General features: G+C 38.1%; 1 protein-coding gene across 2 annotated transcripts in view; it reads left to right on the top strand.

Annotated features, from left to right (window-relative positions):
* The window catches only part of PLPP1 (phospholipid phosphatase 1), a 67349-nt gene that overhangs the window by 22153 nt on the left and 26697 nt on the right, over positions 1 to 18499 (top strand). The window contains exons 2-3 of one of the 2 annotated variants that reach the window (XM_054808809.1): positions 8148 to 8299; positions 11619 to 11899. In XM_054808809.1, coding sequence (XP_054664784.1) covers positions 8148 to 8299; positions 11619 to 11899 — 433 coding nt within the window. The remainder of the gene's footprint in view (positions 1 to 8147; positions 8300 to 11618; positions 11900 to 18499) is intronic. The other variant, XM_054808808.1, reaches the window with a different exon arrangement.

Raw genomic sequence — 18499 nt, 5'->3', positions numbered from 1 at the left:
ACTTAACTTTCAGGTTTCAGATTACATATTAATTTTATTATGCTCTGAACAAGACTTTGCCTCTTACCTGGTAAACTTTTTGAAAAGGAGAGTAATGTTTTATCTTTGTGGTTTTTTGGTATATTCATGGCACTGGAAACCTTTTTGGGCAACACTGTTGAAACTTCATAATCTGGCATGAGTTCTACTTGATACTAGCTGTTCATTTTGTACTACTACAGATGAGTATTATCTCTGAACCAAAGCTTATTCTCAGGGATAAACTTCTAATTGATGTTTGTTCAAATTCTGTTTAAAGCCAACATAATGACAGCCTATGTTTATGCTCTGTGAAAGGTTAATGTGCAGGGTGATGCACTTTGGTTGAATTGATGAATAATCCCTAGGTGAGATCAGTGCTGTGGGGGACAGAGGCTGAGAAATGGCAGCTGCTGCATCCAGCTTTGGCCCCACTTCTGCCTTGTCCATGGCAAGGTGGTTCTGGTAGGCTTAGTTTGAAATCAGGTGAGGAAAGATCTGAGGAGCACCATTTCCAGTTTGGTACTTGTACAAATCAGTCTTACCAGATGCAGTTAATTTTAAATACGTAAATTGCAGTGACTTGCTTGTTAAGGCTGTGGACTTGATAATGTACTTTTCTCAATCCTTCAGGCACATTTTTAATACAGTGATGAAAAACTCATGCAGCATATGAAACTTGAGTAAAATAGTTGACAGCCTGACAGTGAAAGGAGCTCCAGACAAGGGCTTTTAAAATGCTGAGTGAAGCTTGGTCATAACCATGAGAAAGTCAAGCAGTCACAGTAGTTTGGAGTTGTTTTTAAAGGTATTATGTAGTAGAGTGTACAAAATGGTAAAATGGAATAGGGAGAACTATAGGAAGAGGGAGTTGCAATTTAAATATTTAAAGTCTTGTCACTTAAGCAAAAAACCCCTGTGGCATAGATATTTTTTTGTTGTTGTCTCAAGTATCTTACCTAGTTACTAATAACTTGCTGTTGACAGCCAGGACTTAGGCCAGAGACTCAAGGGGGTGGTGAAAAAGGGAAGGAACTGCACCAGAAACCAGAGATGAGCAACAGGGAAAGTAAGTGAAAGAGGGGGAAAGTTCCTTTTTGTGCTGCCTCTTCTTCTATTTCCCTTCCTCTGGCTCATCCCATTGTACCTTTCTGTTCTGCCTTGAACATTAAAATGCTCTTTCAGAGAGGTGATTTTTACCCATCTCTTCTGGAGAAAGCTGAATGACAAAATGCAGCAGCTGGTGAAACTGTGGAGAGATGGTACAAGCATATTTCTTGCTAGGTGCCCTCCTGAACATTAAAGTTCCTTTTAAGAAATGGAAAGTAGCATTGTTCTGGTACTGAGGAGAAGCCAAACTGTTAACTTACTCTGCAAACATCTGTATGATACTATAACCAACCTCACAGAATGTGAGCAGTTTTTCAGAGTAATACTCAACTCAAAAGTTTTAACCAAGCTTTCACAAAACGCATGTGTTTTCATTTCTACAACACACAATCCTGCCTGAATATTATGGATGTTTTTGCTGATGCAATTAATAATTAAAACTCTACAGCATATTTAGGAAAAACACTAATTTGTGCTTTCTATCTTAATTTCTAGTGTAAGGAGACTTAAACCTCAAAATACTACATATGATTTTTTTAAGTAATCTAGATGTAACTTCTAGTTTAAAGCTATACTAATGAAGTTGGCATTAGATAATAGCACAAGAGTGGTGGTGGCTTTTCTTGAAGTGCTGGGAGAAAAGACAGCAAAATCTTTTTAAATTGTTTTGTTTCTAGACTCTGGAGAAAGACTATTGCTACCCACTGCTTAAGCATGGATGTTTAAAGCTATTTTGTCTGAAACATAACCACTGTTTCCTGGTGTCAGTCACATCTATTCTCTTCCTAATCCCTTTAATACACCAGGAAGATGGACTAATCAAGCTAAAGGCAGCATTTAAAAAAACAACCCCCCCAAAAAAACCCCAACAACCCCCCCCCCCTCATTATTTAGGTCTGTACATTCAAATGATTACTTCACCAAAATCTTAAGAAACTAAATAGTCATGGGATTAGATGAAGAATCCTTAAATGTCCGAAAAATAATGCATTGAAATGTGAGAATTGAACAGTAGGAGTAAGTCCTCACTGGCTTTCACAAGGGAGGAAGATACCAAGTAGAGCTCTCCAGGAGTCTGCCCTGTTCAGTACAGTCATAAATGCCCTGGACAAGGTTGTGTGTAGTGAGGCAGCAAAGTAGGGTACTCAGAGCAGTAAGTACAAAAGAAGGCAATAACATGGCTGGTGAAATACAATGTGGATAAATGTCAAGTGATGTCCTTCGTGAGAAGAGTGGAAGGATAAATGTCAAGTGATGTCCTTCCTGAGGAGAGTGGAAAGGAGAACTTGAGGGCAGTGTATAATGTGATGTTCTCTCTCTCTACTAGAGTGGTAATGATCAGCTTTTTGTTCCGTGGAGAGATCAACTTCATGCCCAGTAACAGTGAAGAAAGCCAATCAAGATGAGAAACTTGGAAATAAATAGACCTGTGTTATACAGAATATTTATGGGAAAAGAACTCAACGTAATCAGTCAGGAATCACTTCAGCTTGTGAGGAAATATAATCCATTATACTGTATGAGTCAGACTATTGGACAAGTGTACTATAATTGTTTAAAATACTTAGTCTTATCACTTGAGCTACTTGTGTTTCTACCTCTTGTATTCTGACTGAAAGGCTGTTTCAGAGGCCTATATAGCTCCTTCACTATGAATATCTTTATTGCCAACTGTATTTGTAGCTCTCCAATTCTTGGTTATTGTTGGATAAGTATTGCTCTTTTTTCTGGTATCTACTGCCTGTGCAATTAGCTGATGTACTGATGTTCTGCTCAACTGTGTAAAACCCAGCTTTTCTAGCTTTTGACATGAGGAACGTACCTTAGCAGTCCTCCTCTGTCTGAATATTCTGACTGAAAACTGTTTCAGAAGAAATTTTTGTTGGGTGGCTAAAAGTGTTAATGCCTTTAGAAAGACTTGCTTAATGGTCACACTATTACATTGATGTACAACAGACACTATTTTCCCCTCATATTTTGAACTGAAACTTCCTAGCTCATCAGAGTTGTTTAACCTCCAAGTGCATGACTGAACTCATTGCTGCACAAATCTCCATCTGTTCTCTTGCTTCAGTCTTTAAAAGTTGTTTTGCAGGCAGAACTGGCTGACCTTGATTTTCTACTGTATCAAAAGAATTGCCAGCTCTGTCAGCAGTACATCTACTAGTTATTCATTAATGATGCTGGCATATGCACTGCATAACACTAGCTTGTTGGCTTTATCCTTGAGATTACCCTACTGGTAACTGCTTCCCAACTTTATAATGCCTCTTAACATAGCTGTTGTCATCTTCCCTTTAGGCAATTTCTTCGCTGTGTTACAATTAACTTGGAAAATGAAGTATGCATCAGGGATGTTTTTTGGTATTGTCATATGGGAAGTATTAGTAGAGAGCCTTTTAATGACCCTCTGTCATCTCCACTCCTTACTTAAAAGGAGTACTTAAACTCCCCAATTTCTTCTACTTTCGTGTAAAACTGAGCCCTACTAATTTTTATTAATTCTCCTTTCTAATGTGCCAAACTCTGCCCTGAGAAGTTGTAGCTTGTTTAGGAGGGAAAATAGATATTTGTAGAAAAAGCAGGGCCTTTCTTTTAACTTACTATGGCAGATAAGCAGGATTTCTTTTCCCAGTGATCTGCTGTTGAATCTTTTCTACTTTTCCTTGAGAAACTACTTTAGACTTTTATGTGGATAAATCTTCTGGCAAGGAAGTACAGTATCTTCTATGCTACTATTTAAATTTGTTCTTCATTTGTATCTGGGAAGTTAAAGACCTTGACACTAATCTTAGCTGTACCATTATGAAGACAAATATAATTTGTTATCTTTAGTCATATCCAGTCCTCCTGTGCCAATACTTAGAGAATTGCTACTGTGATGCAAAAACTTATTCCTGTCTTCTGAAATTATGGTATCTCTCAGGGTGAAAGAGTAACATCCCTATCACAACTATAGGGAAACCCTGCTGTTGTGCTTGCCATAGTAAGAAGCTTTGCCTCTTCCATCACTTCTGCCAGTTCTTCTGGTTGTTTGTCCTACTTATATTCATGAAAAAGCCACACTTTTTCCCTGTCTTTGCATTGTCTTTGAGGGAGAGAGACTTGCACTACAGAAAGTACTTAAACTATATACTTGAAATAACTTTGATTTGATTTTTAGAAATTAAGTTTGGATTGGGTTTTTTGTTGTTTGTTTGTTGGGTTGGTTTTTTTTTTTAAAAACCCACCTTAAAATCACACAAAACCAGACTTTGCCAACTCATTTAAAACAGAACAAATCCCTTAAGTATTGTGAGAAGTTTTTCTTTTAATAGCTTCACTTGCTCTTCAGGTTTGACTTCTACTTTCCTGTTCCTTCCCACCAGCTAATAAAGCCAATCAATCCATGCGTGTTTAAAAGAAGTAAATTAAACCTGCTGTATGGAATGTGTTCTAAGGGAGTAGGTATTAACATCAGAGAGTACTTTAACGAAAAAAAACAACAAAAACACCACCAAACAAAATAATGAAAAGCCAGTACTGGCATGGTTTTTCAGGCTAATAATTGCCTTGGATTAAGCAAAAGATAAATAACAAATGTGGTAATTTTGTGACTTTAGCTTAACACTGTTAAACTGAAAACTAATCTGGTTTTTAGAAATTAAAGCTTCTATCTCAAGCTTTCATGGAACACATCTCCTTTCAGCTCTGAAATGTGCTGTGAACAGCAATAAGACAAATGATTGGTGAAATTACTTTTTAAATCTATTACATAGTTGGGGGAAACTGCAGAAACATGTAGTGAAGTTTACTATATAAGCTTTTTTAGCAGTATTGTATTTCAATGTATGGCTCTTCCAATTAGTTGTTACTTCAAACCAGACAGATGCCTAGAACTTTAAGACTTATACTATCTTACCTAAATTTTGTTGGTTATGACTTCAGGAAACTGTTTATAAAATTTTCTTGCTTAAATTAGCAAAGTGGCATTGGTTTCAGATAGAGATGAACTTATGAAAGAGAATGCATTTTAACTTACTTTAGCTGGTTCTTACTTGCTTGAAAAGCAAAACAAAACCAAACTTTGAGTTGTTTAGTATTTTGTTTGCATGATCTTGGTATAGGAAGGTGCTGCAAGCAATTAGACTAATTGCATGATAATACCAATATTGCTGAAGAGTGAGCACACATTTCAGGCAGTTTCTCTTTGCATGGAAAAGCACATGTCACTACATGAGGGATTTGATTCCCATGATCCATATACCATTGCTTTCCATTTCTGATTTAGCAGGAGGTAATTACATATAAAAAAAGCACCCCAAAAGACTTGAATAACCCCATCAGTCTGAAAACTTCCAGTCTCTCACCTTGAAGCTGAAACATTCAGGTGTGGGTAGGAGGAAAAGAGGAGTAAGCCACCATGACACCATTATTCATAGAGCAGGTCTTTAAAAAGGATGATGCAGAGCTGGTAATGTGATGTCAGTAACACCACCTAACTAAGATCACAAGTATTTGTGGTGGTGTGCTGAAGCTGTGATAAGGTTTGCTAGGCTGAACTTAATTTTGTGATCAACTGCTTTACCATGATGATTAAAACTCTCTACTCTAAAGAAGTAAACCTGTAAATAATCAAGGCACTCTTATTTGTGTGTGCCTCATTCTCCAATTCTGGAGATCTAAAAAATACACTTTTCTCAAATACACAGTCTTGAATCTTGGTGTTAATATGTGTGCAGGGCAAGGGATGATGTTTTCATTCCATACATACTTTATAGAATAAATGGTGTTGGTATCACACCGTGGCATTATGTTAACAAGTCTCCATCCCTCACCATGACTGCACACTGCTTTCTGCACAAGTTAGATAAATACTAATCAACTGATGACATATTGTGACATGCTGTCACAGTACCAACACAACGGGAGGGCAGAATTGAGGCCTGGACTGTAGCATCTTGCAAAACACTGCTATTCCTACTATCAGGAGAAAGGGAGAGGGATTTCTTCCTGATAGGAAAGGCTATGTTTTTGCACTGTCCAACTCCAGGGCTCTGTGCTGGCTGGTGTCTGAATGGTTTAGTGTTTTGGTGAGGCTCTGGCTTGGCTCTTAGCCCGTCCTGCTGTCCTTCTCTGCTTTGTTGGTGTGTTTGGACAGCTTCCAGAGCTGGGTCAGTTGTAGTCCTGCTGGCATGGAAGTGGAAACAACCCCTCTTCACAATGACAGTGGCTTTTTCTGCTCCTTTCAGAGGGGACGTTTTGCATGCTATTGATTTTATGACTAACAGTGCAGAAGATACTTGATTCTTTGTGATGGGCTTAGCTGGAATACATGGGCTCTATGATAAGCCTGTAACTGCTTGGTCATGGAACAAAGCTGTGTCATTCATCAGAGGTCACTTCAAGGAAATTTTCACCTTATGAGCCATTAGATTATTTGTTATCTGTGTCTGTTTTCAGACTGAAGCATTCTTTTAACCAGTTGCTTTATGGTGTGAAGAACAAAATCCATAGCAAATCATTGGTGAAACCACAGAATGTCTTATTTGTGATAAGCCCCGGAGTCAGGCTTAAGTTTGGAGGACTTCATGGGTAGAGGTTAAAGGGGGAGGAGGATTGAAAAGGATCCCAGGTCTTTTTGGTCTTTTTCTTTCTTTTTTCTTCTTCTTTTAAATCCTGAATGTGTAACTTAGTTTTTCTCTTCTATTCCCTAACAGTTCTCTTACTGCTTGGGTATCTTTTATATCCTTTTTTTTTTCTCCTGTTCTTTCCATGTTTACTTTTATTTGTACACACTTATTTAGGGGTAGCTGTGTATGTGGAAAGGAAGAGGTGGGCTATGCCTTGACACAGAGGTCCTGGGGAGAGAACTGAAACTACAGCAACATCCTTCTCTGGCAGGAAGGAAGGAGGTTGTTTTTGATCCTTCTGATCCTTTACTGGCAGATCAGGAGTGTCTCCCCCCAGATTATTTTTGTTGTCCAGTTCTAAATTGGTATGCCTTTTATGTGCAATACTACTGAATTTTGAGCACAAAATTAAGGGCTTTAAAAGCACTTTAATGCCACCAGGCTGTACATCCCTAAGTTGAAGATTATTATTTATTGTTTTGTTGAACCTTTTGGTAGTCCCCCGCTTCTTTCCATACAGCCATTTCTTTTTGAGGGTATTCATCCCTGTGCACGAACAGATTTTGCGACGCTGTATGTGTGTCAAGGATGGAGGATCAGGGTTTAAAAATGTGATTCTATTAGTTTGTAGTAACTTGTGTCCTATTCTGAGCTTTTTCTAAAAACCTTGCTGTTCAAATGGCTAGTTTTGGTTAGTGTTGCAGGTCTCTTGAGGTGCAATAGCACAAAGCATTGTGTGCCTTAATCTTGTATTCCGTTGAGTTTAGGATGTCCCAAAGACTTCCTCTTTTGTGGAAGAGGGGGGAATAAAATCTCCATGCCCTGAGGTTATAGGGCTTGTGCAGTGACCACATTGTTCCAGGGAACTGTCCACTGTGTGTGGAAGCGAGGGGATCGCATGCATTTGTAATTTTTCCTTTTTTCCATATCTCTTCCTGAAAACTGCCTCTGCACTTGCACTCCCTGAGAAACACCCCTTTTCTGCTTTCATGAAATGCAATTTATGCTTTTCTGACTTGTAAAGCTGTCCAGAGAAGGTATAAAGGGGCAACTGTTGCTCACTGGAATATAAAGGAATAGTCAATAATTGTGGCAGTAGCAGCAGATTGAGTAACTCAGTGGTTGTCACTGAACTGTTTACTCAGTCATGGTTTTGGCATGCTTCCATACTTGATGTGCCACAAATACAAAGGTGAGAGGAATACCCTCCTGCTCTCCAACGTTCAACAGTCCTTCCTGGGAGCTGCAAAGACAGGGCCTGTAGTCATTGGCCAAAGGAAGTGCATAGCCTTCTAACTTCCTGCATGCCCGTTCCTCTTTATGCACTTCTCCGTGGAAATGCGGGGGTATAATCATCGCCAGAGTTTGTGTTGCTTTTGTAATGTATTTTTTATTCCTTTTTGCTAGCTGGCTTGCCTTTTGCAATTCTCAATTCAAGACGTATCCCCTTCCAGAGAGGAGTTTTCTGTAGTGATGAATCCATCCGGTATCCATACAAAGAGGACACCATTTCTTATAAGTTGTTAGCAGGAATAATTATTCCTTTCAGTATAATTGTTGTAAGTTAAACTTTTCTTAATTGCATTTGATTTCAATGGGGATGGGGAAGAGGGAGGAGGGGCAATCTGTTAATACAGACTTCTAAAACTGTAAAGATTTCTCGACTTTAATGGCCATAGACCAGGTGCTAAAGCAGTAGAAATGGTGTTCTGGCAAGAAGAACTAAAAGGTTTTCTTTGAGTTAAAACAACTAGAATTATAGAACAGAAAAAGAATACCTTAGAACTATGGTGGCTTAATTCTATAGTCTGAGAGATAAAAAGTTTCTCCCTTACCATATCAGTTAAGAATAACACTAATGTATTTTAAATGCCTGTCTCAAGCTTTGCTATTTTGGGAGCTACTACTTTTGGAATATGAATTTGCATGACCTATTAAGTCATCATTTTTATCTGCCACAGAGTCATTGGAAATACTTCTGTGTGTGGAAGTGCGATAGCAGATACTAAGTTCTTTAATAGACAAATATTATGGCTTCCAATCAGAACATACCAAAAGCATAACTAGAATAAAAAGAATAAGTAGCCGGGGAGTTTTTCCCTGGGTATTTCCCCAAAGATCAGGATAAAACACTGGGCTTATTTGTGTCTGAGTTGATGCTAGGGCTCACTTCCATGCTGCACCTAACTTGGTTGAAAATGGTCTACTGTTGTCCTTGCCTCCTCTTCACACCATGTCAGTGAGCTGGAGAGATTGCCTCTGCAACTGCCAGTTTGGGATCTCCCTCTGACCGCAGCTCCTGGCTCAGATGAACTGGCTTAAGCATATAGTGACTCTGTATCCATAAGTTTTGGTTACATACTATCAGCTGAGCTAACCTGATAGCTTACTATGGACAAAAGCTGAGGTCCTGCTGTTAACACTGTCTTTTGCCACCTGTGGTGGCTTGTCTGAACAGGGATAAGCTAGTGAAATTCCTTAAACAGGCAGAAAACAGCAGCTTTTTTTGAGCTAGGTTGAGTGAAATGGCTCCTGGAAGAATACAGTGTCAGTGTGATGGGGCAAAAAGTGGTAGGGGCATGTCCTTGGGAATGGGCAGAGGGAAGAGATGGACCATTTTGTGTCCTAAGTCACTTGGGACTGCACATTAGTTCTAACAATGGCCCTTCAACAGGGGCTTCAAGATCCCTGTCCAGATGTGCTAAAAAGCTTCAGACTCCACTCATGGCTCTGTGTTGGGTGACATCCAAGCTCATCAGGGCTACACTTTGAGCAGAGTTAAAACTCTTTTATGCCAAATAAGATTTTTAGGTGTATAAATATTTATCCAAGTATATTTTAGGAATCAAAGCTGGAAAGGAGCAGCTAAATGTAAACCTCAGTATTGGCCAGCTGTTTCTCTGGGCTGATGAGTTAAAATCAGGAGGGATATTATGGCAGCCTAACTCTTCATTGTGTAAGGACTGCATGGATTTTTATCTAGATTCCAACATAAATGTCAGCTTGTAGCTTATGTTTGGTCTTGGGTGGAATTTTTTTTTTAAACGTGGGGCTGGGAATCAAAACTGTAACTTACCTAGTTTTCCTTTTCTTGGAAAAACTGCTTCAAAAACTTACACAAGTTCTTCAGAGGCAGATAAAGCTTTTTTGCTTTTTGTCTATTCTATTAACTGGCAAGTGTTTTATGCTAAAAGATCCTGCCTCTTAAGACAACTATTTTTTTCACCCTGTTACTACCATTGGTAGTCAATATTACCTAAGAGCAGCAATACTTGATCACAACTGAGGTCCAAATAGCTTGTTACCTCACTTCTAGCAGTGGTTAAAACAGATGAGTGAGGAAGAACAGAAAGAATAGAGCAAGCAAAGATTGATGTTTTGTCCTCAGTACTTTGCTACCAGCCATTTGCAGCTCAGGGGCCTCCTGAGTCAGAAAAGGCTTCAGTGAATGTAGTAATTTTTAATGGCTGTATTTACTTTGAATTTATACAATCTCCATATGAGCCAGTATTAACATCTAACTAACAATATTACCTTTGTAACATCAGGGACTATCTTTTAGTTGTGAAATTTTCTGTCAAGATTGCTTTGAAGTCAGATGGTAAAAGCAAATGTTGGTGTCCTTTACTCAATGCTCAATCAGATTACTGAAGATGAATACTCTTTGATGTCTGCATTCAGTGAAGTAGCTGCATTGGCATCACCTAACTTTTTGTCACCCTCAACTGAGATAAGTGACCTTCTTGCAGGTTTTGGAGCAGCGTTCTTTAAAAGGGATTCAGTATTTACCAGTCATGGCTGTGAGATTTCTGCTCAACTATCTTTATTAAGAGGTTACTTTCTGGGGCAGGTGGATTCTGTATAAGAGCTTACCAACATCTACTTTACTGAAAACTTTCTCAGCTTTAGTCCATGTTCCGGTGTTTCTCTGCTTCAGTCCATGTTTCGGTATGGTGCAGAGTGTAAAACTTCAGTGTCACACATCTGATGGGATTGTCTGTTTGCCTTAATGTACAAAGCTGCTGACAGCTACTTTGTCTGCCCAGGTGTCGGAGTATCTAATAACAGCTTCATTCACCAAATGCTGGGATCCTGGACTTGTCACTCTCAAGTGACAGATGGAGCAGTCACTTAATCTCTACAGGATTTTTAAATATCACTTCACATATATGCATACAGTCCCCCACCCATCTGATCATTTGTATCAGTTGAGCCTTTCTGTACAAAATGGGACCATCTGGTTCAATATCCAACTTGTCTAGGTGAATTTTTGTACTTGATTTAACGCAACACTTTCTGGAAAAGATAAAGTTGCAGGAAAACAAAATTAAACCTGCTTCCCTATCAACACTTGATACACATTTGATGCATGTACCTGGGACATGCAGGGTGAAAAGTCCTTGGAAAGACCTCAGTAATGCCTGTCTTTCCCCACTCATTTGTTTTCTTCTCTCCTCTAAAGATTTAATTTTCCTGAGGAATAGAAAATTTCTGTGTTTAAATAAATGGCCTTTCACATCCAGAAATAAAGTCTAGACCCTTCAGAATAGTCTCAGGCTTCACAAAAAGGGCCATTTCAAGTAATACAGATAAATGTTAACTCCGAGAAGGCTTCGTTTTTAATAAATATTCTGAAAATGAATAATATTAAGTTCAACGTGAAGCAGGATAAGGTAAAAGTTTTTTCTTCTACATAAGTGTTTAAAGTTTAGGCATGGTTACTGCTGACTCTTGGAAAACTTAAATTTGCCGCTTAATGTTTATAAAATAATTAATTTCTGAAACTACATGTCTGAGTATTAACAACAATAGAGTAATATCTTTCTTTTTTTTTAAGTGATGATCTATCTTTAACTGTTGTCCTTATTTCTCTTTCAGATAATCCTAGGAGAGACTCTCTCGGTCTTTTATAATCATTTGCACTCAAATTCATTTGTCAGAAATAACTACATAGCCACTATTTACAAAGCCATTGGGACCTTCATTTTTGGAGCAGCTGCTAGCCAGTCGTTGACAGACATTGCCAAGTACTCCATAGGTAGACTGCGTCCTCACTTCCTCGCTGTGTGCCAGCCTGACTGGGCACGAATCAACTGCAGTCTAGGTTACATTGAGAACTTCTCTTGTCAAGGAGACAAAGCAAAAATCGACGAGGGAAGGTGAGTCTGACTAACCTTGTATACTTGGTTGTTAAGACCTGTTTTCTAACTTTGGACAATGAGTTCGGTATTGCTACTGCATTTTTTGTGCTTTCTCCTAGAATAAATTCCTTGTAATGGGTTTTAAACTTTGAGCCCTGTCTAGACACTGGGATTTTTTTCTAATTTGTGGAAGCTTGTTTTATTAATATACAGAAGAATGCATAAATTGTCTATTCATTTCTACGTTTTTACAAAATGTGGGTGATGTTCAGTTTTGATTCACTTCTACTTCTGTTTCTAAAATGTCTGCACATCCCAATGAAGAAAAGAATTTGAAATCTGACTTCAAAATTGGATGTGGAAGAGCAAGGAAAACACTTCAGATTTAGAATGAAAGCAAATAAAACCTGTGTGTATCCATATAAAAATTATGGAGGACTGTTAAGAGAATAACTCTAGTCAGTTTTCTCAGTATTAGGCATGCTTACCTGCCAGTTCAGTTGCAGCAAGATAACAAGGAAACAAAAATGAAGCATCTGACATATTGGAGTTTTGTTATAAACAACATTGAATGCTGTTGGAAATGTTAAAGTATGTTCAGAATAATTTCTAATATTAGAGTTGCTTGGAAGCTTAGCTTTAGAGAAGCTCCTTGCCATTCTTTTTTCAAAAGACCTATATACCCTCTTAGTTAGAACTTTTCTCTCTCTGTGTGGTTTTTAAATACATGTGTGTAGGTTTTGCTCACTGTCCTCTGCTCATTTGCTCTTATAGCATGTGTCCCCTGTGGATCTTCCAGTAGCATCAATGGTATTCCTCAGCAGCCACAGGAGAATACTGCATATTGATTTGGTGGGGGACCAGGTCCAGCTCCAAGTTATGCCCAGAAGCTGTTCAAAGGTGCCAGGAGCAGTTTGTATTTTTAATGGCCATTGCTAGTAGAGGAGCAAGTACATGATGATCTGCTGTGTAGCAGATACTCCTAAAATGAGCAGAACTTCATGCTGGTTGTAAAGAGACAAATTGGAGTTTGTTCTTTGAGAGATTATTTAAGTAGAGTGTGCTTCATGTGCAGCTTTTTTTGTATTAATAATGCCCATAATTGTGCTTAGAATCTTTTATTTACTTAAACTATTCTGGACACTGATTATTGGATAGACTTTCCTTGCCTGTGAGTAGCCCTGTAGAGTCAGAATATCCACTAGTAAAGTATAATTTTTATCTCTGTTCCGGGAAAATTGTGATGTACTTCTGAAGACTTGTAATGGTCACTTTCTATATGACTGTCAACTTCAGTTGGGAAAAAGGCAGAGTAAACAAGGGAGGATTTTCATGAAATGTAGAAAACAAAGCATTTCTAAATAGCACGTCTGTCAGACTTTTAAATGTTACTGACTTGTCAAAGATCTGACTTGCAGTAGAGCAACATTAATAAAATAAATGAAATAAAGGAAATGATACCTCCTCCAAGATAACAAATTGTCTTGCTATCTTGTCAGCTTTGCAAATTTTTGTGTGGTGAGTTAGCAGAAGTAATTGACTTAAACTCTGAAGAGTTAGTTTCTAAGAAGATAAAATGGTAACTTCTAACACAAGACAAGGGAAATACAGATTTTTATTGTATATTACATTGTGGCAGGAGTAAAATGTTTTTACTTTTTTTGCTTCTGCACACTTGAAGCGGCATTTTTTATTATTCTGCTACTATGTGAAAATATACTTGTCAAAGTTGCAAATTGAATGAGTCTTTATTGCCCGTCCTCAGTTGCTTTGTGAAACTGTGGCGTCAAAATTCAGCTTTGGCATAGCTCTGAGTCTTCAGCTGAACTTGCTGCATGAATCTAAAAATGCTTCTCAAATGTAAAGAGGGAAAGAGAAAATTTTGAGTTGTCATGACTAAAATGGTCATGATATGGTTTTGGGGGATGCTGAAAAACAGAGTTAGCTTATCCTCACACAAGGAAACAGATTCCTGTTGTATGAGAATAACATGGGGGAACAATGGCATAGTGATGACTTAGCTTTTGTTCTTCCCTGTGCAACTAGTGCTTTGAAATCTCAGACTTCCATACTGGAAGCAAGATTTGTCTGTCATCTCTTAACTGATGAGCTGTTAGGCTGTATTCCCAGCTACTGTTTTGTTCCCCTTTTTCCGTTGTCCCTGTTGCTCCCTAGAAAATGATGTAAGAGGGCTCTCCTTTTTGGTCAAAGGTTGCCTTGAAGTGATGACTTCAGTGTGAGATCACCAGTGTTGTTTTGTCTCTCAACTGAAGCTTTTCCATGCACAGGAAACTGTAAACAAAGTTAATGAGTGGTCATAGATGAGTAGATTAAAGTGGGACGTTGTCCTGTACAGGTGGACATCATGGATACAATGACCCAGTAAATCATTCTAGGTTTCTTATGGAAATTGGGCCCTACCTCTGAAGGGGTGGTATCAATGATCTTAGGTCATATGCCTACATACCTTACAGTTAATAAGCTACTAAGAGGAGGGAGTTTGATTGCAGTGAGTTCTGCAGCAAGTTGGAGGAGGCCAGTGGGCTCTCAAACTGTAACCCAGAGATGAATTTTTGGATCAATTGGACAAAATTATTAGTGGCCAACTTATTACCATCTACCCTTATTTCCATAAAATAAATATGCAGATAGAAATAACAAGAAAGAATGAAAACAAGACAATCATAGTGTTGCATACAAAATAGTGTGTTCTGAATTGAACCTATTATTTCTGTGTAGTAGTAGAACTTGAGGTTGGTTTTGAATATTTCTAGAGATTCATGCTCAGTTATACAGTTAAAAAGACAAATCTAATCTTTGTATACTATTTCTTAATTCATAGCAAGAAAACAATGCTTCCAGTGTAAAAATCCATTGTGTACTTCCACTATGCATTTTGTACTCTTCTGTCTTGTTCTCTTCTCCCTTCTCATCACTTTATACTTATCAAAAGTATAAATAGCTTTGGTATGCAGCATCCCTGAGCAGATCTTAGTCTGGAATAGAGTAAGACTTATGCTTGGTTGTCTAAATTAATAAAATGTCTGTGGCTTTTGAGTTGTTTCAGTAAGGTTTTACTTTCTAACCTGAGCTTGATAAGCTAATTGTTGCTGACTTAAGTGTCTTGTTTGCTCTGCATCATGTTGAAAACAGTCCTCTTCAATTTTCAGTAGCTTAGGTTCTCCTGGACAACTTTTATAGTGTGTTTGCAGTTTCAGTACTACTGGTGTTTAAACTAAGCTGAGGATTGCAATCACAGTTGTGTGCTTAGTAAATCTCTTTCATATTTGTTGAAAGATGTATGTAAGATTTGGCAAATATTACTAGAAAGTATGTAGCACTTGCAGATCTCTGAAATATGCATGGAAATCACTAGATATATTAAAAACTGCTAGTAAATTGAAGTATTAGCATTAGGAACTGTGTGCTTCTGTGTCTTTGTAAGACAACCCTTTCTTCAGGCAGTCTTTGTCATTTAATTTAAGCTAGACACAGCAGCTTGGTATGAGCTACTTCACAGCAGTTTTCTGTGGGTGAATGACTTTCACAGAACTGCATTCTCAAGCTTTTATGAAGGTGTAGCTAGATTTGATGCCAGCTAGTTGTGTGTAGACCTTTGTAATATTACATTAAAATAAATATTAAGAGTAGTAATTCAAAGGTGCTTGGCCTGTGAAGGTGATTTTTCTTTTGAGTATCAAAATAGCAAATTTCTCCTTAAAGCACAGTTGAGTAAGATGCATATTTTTAAAGTGTAGTTGCACTGGGCAGAAAGGTACAGAACTTCATATCATGTAGTTTTGTTACTGGGAGACAGTAGCTTGTTTTAGTGTTTTAGAAAAGTAAGTTTTGTATACAAGCACAAGTTTTAGTATCTATGAATGGAGACCAAATCCAAGGGATCCTCCTGTCACCAGTGCTAGCAATTAGCATGTCACTCTTAATATAGCAGTGTATACTTTAATGCTACTGGATTGCCTTTAAAGTACTTTTCTTTAGTACCTATAAAGATAATGACTTGCCAAATGGCTGTATCCTTTTCAAATCAGCAAAGTAGGGCTCAGTAAAATAGGTAGGTGTGCTAGGCTATAACCCTGATCAAGCAGGGGTGTTGAGTGAGCAGTCTCTACTAATCTCTGATCTCTTCAGCTTTTGCAGCACCCATTCTTGTTCAATTTTTTCCTTCTCTTTTGGCTTGCTACTGCTTACCTTTGCCTGGATTTGAGCTGGTTGGCAAGATACCCAAATTTCTTAGAGGAGTAGGCAGAGAGGACACTGAAAAGACAGATGATGACTTCTCCATTCCTTATTGGTAGCTAAGGCGTACTTCCCAAACCTATCTGCTCTAGCCAGTCCATGGCAGATTGCTTGTGCATCCTGTTTGTTAGCTTTCTTGCATCCAAAAGAGTTAATAGAAACCACAGATGTTCAGCAGCAGGAGCTGTGAATTAATATTTCACTCTTCCTGTGGTGAGTATACTTTGCTGTGGTTGCTGGTTGTCTGAAATGAGTTTGTAAACAGTGAAGCTTGAATGTCTGGTAGAGTAACACAGTGGAACATAAAGAGCTTCTGTTTTCCTCTAGTATATGAATTGTGGGATAAGTGTTTGACACTCTCAAAAAAGCCTTTGTTGTTAGTGTATCTTAAAACCTGATTGGTCTGGAAAAAATTTTTAGTCTTCTGGTAGTGGGGAAAAAAGGCAAATTTAAAAGCTATTTGTTTAGTTACACTTAAATGTATTGTACTTCACTACTTCAACATGGTGATGGGGGTGCCTTCTAACGGTATTGTTAGACTGTACTGATATATTGTGTGGCAATGTTAACTGGTTGCTCCCAACTCATTTTGGCAGTCAGGAGTTGCTAATTCTACCTTGATCACCTCTGTGCAGATAAGGATTGGTAATCCCTAGGTAGCAGGATCTGGAATCCAGGAAACATGCTTGACCAGACCATCCTGAACCTGGGAAAGGTCAGTCTTAAGTGTGTCTGTAAACTTGGAGTGTCATCTTAAGGAAAGAATAAGTATTTCTTATTGCTTATAAAATCCACTCTCAAAGGACCATAACCGTGGCTTAAATAAAGGTTCAGTTGATATTTTTCTGAGAAAGATGGGAACTTAGGAATGGCAATACGCTTTTCTCTCCAGTTTTATAAAATTCTTTCTACAAGTAGGTAAAAACTAAAAAACAAACAAAAAACCCCAAGCTCCCACCCCTCCAACTGAACAAAAACACCCCCAAAACAACAATAAAGAACTCCCAGAAACCAAGCTTCTGGTATTGAAGAGTTGTGTGTAATTGAAAGAACATTTGAATGAGAGGGCTTTTTTAATTCTCAAACATTGTAGCAGGTGCTATATACAGCTTAAAGTATTTTTAGAACTTAATTTAGGATTGTGCTGTCACTTTCATATATATATCATGTTACAAACTTGGCAACACAAACAGCACATTAAAGCCTTGTGTAAAGGTCAGGTATATAGAATCTGATACTACTTAAACTTACATTTTTACCAACAAATTGTTAAGAATGAATGTTGTAGCATGAAGTATGCAGTACTGTTACTCAGTGTCCGTTGAATAGTTTCACAGGGACAATAATATACTAGGGTGGAAATAAGTAAGTTCTAGTTGCCGCTGGTGCAAGTGATGCCTCCCTCAAAACTCTATAAAGCGTACTTCCTTACATTTTCTGGTTTTAGAACACTTCCTGTGGTAATAATGTAGGAAAAAAGTAGGTTTGTAATATCAGTACTCAATAAGGAATGTGAAACGCAACTGTTGGTAACGCCGTGTTGAACTTATAACCTTTGAAAGCAAAAGGCTTTTAATTAGTTTGTTCCTTTTATCACATGTTCAGCATACTTAATTTGCTCGTTGTGCCACAGTGGTCACAAAAATCTCTGAAACAGAAACTAAGTGGGACCAGTCAATTTAGTGGATAAAAGTTTAAGAATCAGTTTCAGATACCTGGCAATTGGCTTATGAAGTTATTCTTCATAGTTTTGGATTAACGTAAATCTGTATTTTTAATACTGTATTTCAGGATGAGTGTTACCTGCAGATCATGGTGAACACTTTTCTGGTGATGTTGTAGAACATTTTTTTTTTTTTTAAACAAATATTAGAACTTTTCAGAAAATTGCTGGGTTCTCAAAAGCTAATGTTTTCTGCCCTTTTGAGTATACCTTATATCTTATAAAACTTTGAATCTTTGTCTCTGAAATTTTAATTGAACCTTTTCTTACTGCGGGATAGATTTCTTCCCCCCGCTGCCCCCCCCCCCCCCCCCGTATTGTTAATGGCCACATCATCTTGAAGACTGTGGAGACCTTGTTTATAAAGTCTACCAAGAATGGCTTATATGTGGCTGGATGCTTAGGAAGCCTTTGTGTATATACAGGAAGGAACCTCTGGAGGTCATCTAGTTGGACCTCCACTTTAAAGCAGAGGTACTGTAGAGTTTTGACAAAGCCCTGTGCATCCTGACTTTGTTCAAGAGCTCTGGAGATGGAAATTCCGCAGCCTGTTGGGAAAGTCTGTTCTTTCAGTCCTTCTTGCCCTTTTTCTAATCATCAGAGGGATCTCCTGCTTCCTTAGCATGGCTTCTTGAAGA

The sequence above is a fragment of the Grus americana genome, chromosome Z (genome assembly GCF_028858705.1).
Source record: "Grus americana isolate bGruAme1 chromosome Z, bGruAme1.mat, whole genome shotgun sequence".
NCBI lineage: Eukaryota > Metazoa > Chordata > Aves > Gruiformes > Gruidae > Grus > Grus americana.
Note: the sequence above shows the minus strand (reverse complement) of the source record. Positions and strands in the feature narration are given on the sequence as shown.